The sequence below is a fragment of the Benincasa hispida genome, chromosome 7, assembly GCF_027475165.1.
Source record: "Benincasa hispida cultivar pf3 chromosome 7, pf3_genome.v1.1, whole genome shotgun sequence".
Taxonomy (NCBI): domain Eukaryota; kingdom Viridiplantae; phylum Streptophyta; class Magnoliopsida; order Cucurbitales; family Cucurbitaceae; genus Benincasa; species Benincasa hispida.
In genome coordinates this window covers 23,148,689-23,153,902 of record NC_143484.1, presented here as the reverse complement: position 1 = coordinate 23,153,902, position 5,214 = coordinate 23,148,689, and the positions used below count along the sequence as shown (strand labels likewise).

Sequence of the window (5,214 nt, the reverse complement as noted above, 5' to 3'; positions counted from 1 at the left end):
GTATCATTCACATTTTTCGGAACTGTTTCCTGATCACTATTCATCGTTGTCTCTAGTATCAACTTTCGGAACTAGAGAAGTAGGCTTTCTACATTGCTACATTGCTCATAGAGACAACGGACTGAAATTTTTGGAACTGTTTCCTGATCACGACTTTCTACATTGTTCATAGAGGAGTAGGCTTCTTATCGCCGTCAGAGATCGAGGACTTAGTGGCAAAGGCAGCAACATCAGTAGAGGTAATTATTGGGTTATTCATTGCACTTGATATGTCTTCCTCTAGACGTATTTTTTAGCAAACTTCTATGAGAGAGGGTATAGGACGGTGCCCCAGAATCTGACTCTAAACGACTTCGAACTTCGAATTTAGCCCAGCTAGGAAGTCATAGACATGATCAAGTTCCTCAATTTTTGCATACTGAGCTCTGTCATGTGCACACTTCCAGACTATTTCCTTACACAGATCAATCTCTTGCCACAAAAGGGACATTTTATTGAAATAGAACATTACGTCCATTGTTCCCTGCTTGCATTTGTGGGCCCATTTCTGTAATGTATAGAGTCGGGATGCATTCTGCCTCTTTGAATAAAGTTGTTGCACAACATCCCAAATATCTATGGCAGTTGCAGCATAGAGTAAAGGTCTGCCAATTTGAGGTTCCATACTATTAATCAGAACAGATCTCAACAGCGAGTCTTCCCCTTTCCAGATTTGTTCCTGAGGGTCTCCTGGTATGGGCTTAGGTATCTCTCCAGTCAAGTACCCAAATTTATAACGTTCTTCCAAGGCCATTCTGATGGATTGAGACCGGGAAAAATAATTCTGGCCATTCAGCTTTTCTCCAGTAATAAATCTTGCAGAATTTCCCATGGATCTAGATAGAATATTTGTAGTGGGTAAAAAAGGGAAAGAATTTACTAAGTTCTCATAATATATTGGTATGTTGGCAGAGAATTCTGGTTGGACTGGTTGAGAGTTCGTCCCAAGAACCATTATGAAATCTGCAATCTATTGTTGAAGATAGGCAAAACATTGTTGGAGATCATTTGGGCTATGAGCCATTGTAGCGGCTGGAATACCTCAATCCCCCGTGGACCCTCGACCCAGATTTAGGGAACTGAAGCCGCAACTGGATTGAGTCGAATCGGTCGACTGCTGGGTTAACGAGCTCATCATCGCACGAGGGTTTTGCTGTGCAGAATCGACCATCGGTGCACTCGGGAAGGAAACTAGCGCACACAAATCGACCGAACTCAGGGGCTACACCATTTGCACGCGGGATGACCCGACCAGTTGAGGCACCACGGAATGGGTCGGCTATTGCACTGGGTTCGCCACCGACTACTGCATTGCTAGATGCCTCTGGATCGCCGCGACTTACTGGATCGGTTCGACTATAGCTGGGTCGGCTAGGGTTGAGATCCAACACCGATTGGAGGATTTTGGGCAGTGCGACATGGAGATACTGTTCAACGGCTTCTCGTATGACTGTGGTGATGTCGGCATTACGGCTCCACCAATTCTAATGGAAGTTTCTGATGGAGACTCTGGTCTATTCTCATCGATGATGGCTAGGATTTTATCGCCATGTTCTGATACCATGTTGAAAAGAGAGAAGGAAAAAAACTCAAAGTTTACATGGAAAACCCTAGATCAGAGAGAAAAAACCACGATAGAGACTGATTTTATTACTGATTGATACCCAAAATACAAGAGAATAGGCTAAATAAATAGATAATGGGAAGCCCTAGGGTACATAAAATTACTAAATACCCCTAGGGTAATAAGCTATTTTTCGATAATAACCAATGAACAGTGTGTTGATCATTTATAAATTACTCATTGAATGAATTGAATTCTCGTGGAGGCATATGAACGCCTTACATTTAGACATTCGACTTTTATGTAAAAAAAAAAAAGTAAAATAAAATATATATTTATAGGATAAACATTAAAACAAAACTATAAGCATGCTAGAAACGAGGAAGAAAAGAGGAAATCAAAACTCACCTTTGAAGATTCTTTTAGCTTTGCTCTTCCACCGTTATCAATGATCTCAAATTTCTCCAATGAAGAAATACACCAGTAATAAAGTTACCTTGCTATTTTCATTTTGAGGAGGAAAATGGTAGAGAATTTTTAAAGAGAAGTTAGAGAGAAGGTGGAGGCTTGTGTAAAAAACTTCTTACCCTAAATGGGCTATAAAGATATATTTTTGTGGAGAAGGTTCATTCTCCAAGAATTTCTCTTTGTACCCGCTAGTTAATTAAATAAAAAATATTTAATTAATTGACACATTAATTAAATAAACATATATTAAATCTTATTTAATATACATTTATTTAATTATCATAAATATTGTCGCCACATGTTCGAGACGACCTAGAGTGGCTAATGTCCTAAAAAAAAGGTTAATTTTAAAAGAAAATAAAAAGATGTCGTCACCAATCTTTTTTACAATGTAATTGGACATCGAAGTAAAATGAAGGATTTTTAATTAGAAAAACAAAAATAGTCTGCAACGACTAGAGTTGAGTTCAAGAGTCATTTGTATATGGCCAAAATTCAAATCTTGAATTGAAAATATTCTTTAAAATTATTCTTTTAGAAAGAAAAGTTTTAAAATAAATGTCTTATTTTACCCCTCATTACTTCAATATTTGAAGTAATGATCCCAAAAAATAAGTGGAAGAAATTCCATCAATTTGACTATATTAGAATTGAAGAATCAAGAATTTTTAAATATTAATTAAATTCATTTTCTCTTGGGATCAAATCTTTGACTCTCAAAGATGTGGCCCATCGAACTCCCAAATTTCCTAGATTCCGTTGTAGGAATTTTTTTTTAAAGAAAACGACCGTCTTAAAACATAAATCATTAGAAAACTTTTTGAAATAATATATTAATTTTTTAAATGTTCAAAAACACATCGAGGGTGTAATTTAAATAAAGTTTTTTTTTTATAAAAAAAAAAGTTTTAGAAAAGATTTGAAAACATAAAGAAAACATTAATTAGAAAATAAAATTAATTTAATATAAGCATATATAAGCAAAAAAAAAAACATAATTAAATAAGCATAATAATAAATTAAGTAGTGTAAAATAGTATAGTAAGATTTTAATAAAAATAATGGAGATTGATTTCAAACTCCCAACAAATCGATTCCTCATCCCAAGATTTTTAGAAAATCGAACTCCCAAATTTTCTAAATTTTATCGTTCGTCATTCTTTTAAAGTAGAAGTAAGGATTAGGCCAAGTATTTTATAATATTATCAAATGCCAATATACTAAATACTCTAAAAAGAAATGATTTAATGCACCGCTTAAAATATAAAATAGAAAAATGTAAATAAAGTACCAAAACATAAATCTAAATCTAAGAAAATAAAACAAAAAAAAATTGAAGTACAAACAAAAAAAAAGTAGAATTTTGGAATTCATTAATTAAAGGCAAAAAAATAAAATTATAAAGATTTTAAAAAAGGAAAGTGTATATCAATAGCTGATGGATGGGACAACACATGAGAAAGTACATAATAATTTTACTAATTCTTTGTTAGGAAAGAGTAGACTTCTCTACACCATCATATCATAACACATCTCCACGCAACACATGTATATATTTATATTAACAAACAATAATAACAAATGAAGAATAATAAAATAATAATTAAAGCTAATATATTTACTTACTGTTCATCTCGTTTTATCTTACATTTTCCTTTTCTTTTTTAAACTCCATTCTTCTCTCAAACCCTCTCTTTCTATTTCAATTTTTCTTCGATTTCCTCCTTTTTTTTGGCACTTCTTTTCAACAAAAACATCTAGAATACAATAAAAGACTTCTTCTCCTCCACACTAAGGTACGTTAATCCTTCTTCTCTTTATATCTTATCTCTTTCTTTTACATACTTTAGTTTCCTTCTTTTATTAAATAACAGGATTCGAAAGAACTTAGAAGAAATAACACAGAAAAGAAAGAGATAAACGGTAGAAAAGAAGTAAACAAATAAAAAATAAAACAAAAAAATAGCAATCACAACAGATGTATAACAAATATATGAAGGACAGGTAAAAGCTACATAATACGAGAGAAAAAAAACGAAAGAAATGAAGAAACAAAAACAATAATATTGGCAGAAAAAATCTTTAATACCTTCCTTTCTTTTTCAGGTAATTAGAGAGTAAGAGAGGAGGAAAAAAGAAAAAAAAAAAAAAAAACAGAAACCTTCAACTAAGTGCGGGTTCTCATTGCATTGTATCATTCTTGGAAGTGGATATTTTTTTCATTTTTGGAAGAGAAAGGGGATTAAGGCTTTAGTTACTGTTGGAAGAGGAGAAGAAAAAGAAATGGTTTGAGGGCTGCTCCCTTCCTCTAAGATTTGTGTAGAATGGTGGTTGTTGCTCTCCCTAATTTTTGGCTTCTAGAGCTTTTTGGAAGAGAAAATCAGGGTTTTAGGTCGTGGAATGAGGGTTAATGAAACTGGGAAAATTTGAACGGATGACTAAATTTTTGGGTTTAAAATGTCAAAAAACCAATTTTTAAAAAAGAATGTCAATTGACCCTCTGACATCATCGCCATACCAAATTACGTAAATTGTCTTCACAAGTGCCTCACGAGGTAAGTCTCACTCTCGTCTGATTACACACTCTCGCTCTCGCTTGAAATTCCCTAGTTTGATGTGATTGCTCGTCAGTGTACGAATGATTTGATAATTTTCACGATGGAAGCCTCAAATCAATAATACCTAAACACAATACAATGATGATTTCTTTAAACTCTAAACTCCGTTTCGACGGTGTTTTATTGAATGGAGATTTTTCGAATAGGGATTTTCATGACGAGGCTTTTTCAGAATGGAACAGGTTTTCAGAAAAGTGTTTCATTATTTTGAGTCTGTTTAATTATTTTTGTTGTATTATTTCTGGAAATGTAGCATTACGAAATTTTGTATTGGGAGAGAGAGAGCGAAAGATAGAACGATAGTGAGAAAGAGTAAGAGTAAGAGAGAGAGCGAGAGATAGAACGAGAGTGAGAAAGAGCAAGAGTAAGAGAAAGAGCGAAATTAAGAGAGAGCGAGATTAAGAGAGAGAGCGAGATTATGGGAGAGAGCGAGATTAAGAGAAAGAGCGAGATTAAGAGAGAGCGAGATTACGAGATAGAGCGAGATTAAGAGAGAGAGCGATATTAAGAGAGAGCGAGATTAAG

General features: G+C 33.9%; 1 protein-coding gene across 1 annotated transcript; it reads right to left on the bottom strand.

Moving 5' to 3' along the window:
• Window positions 1–343: 343 nt before the first annotated feature.
• LOC150035045 (uncharacterized) lies at window positions 344–871 on the bottom strand. Its single transcript, XM_090315212.1, has one exon. The coding sequence runs from the start codon at window positions 869–871 to the stop codon at window positions 344–346; it is 528 nt and encodes a 175-aa protein (XP_090171338.1).
• Window positions 872–5,214: the final 4,343 nt, after the last annotated feature.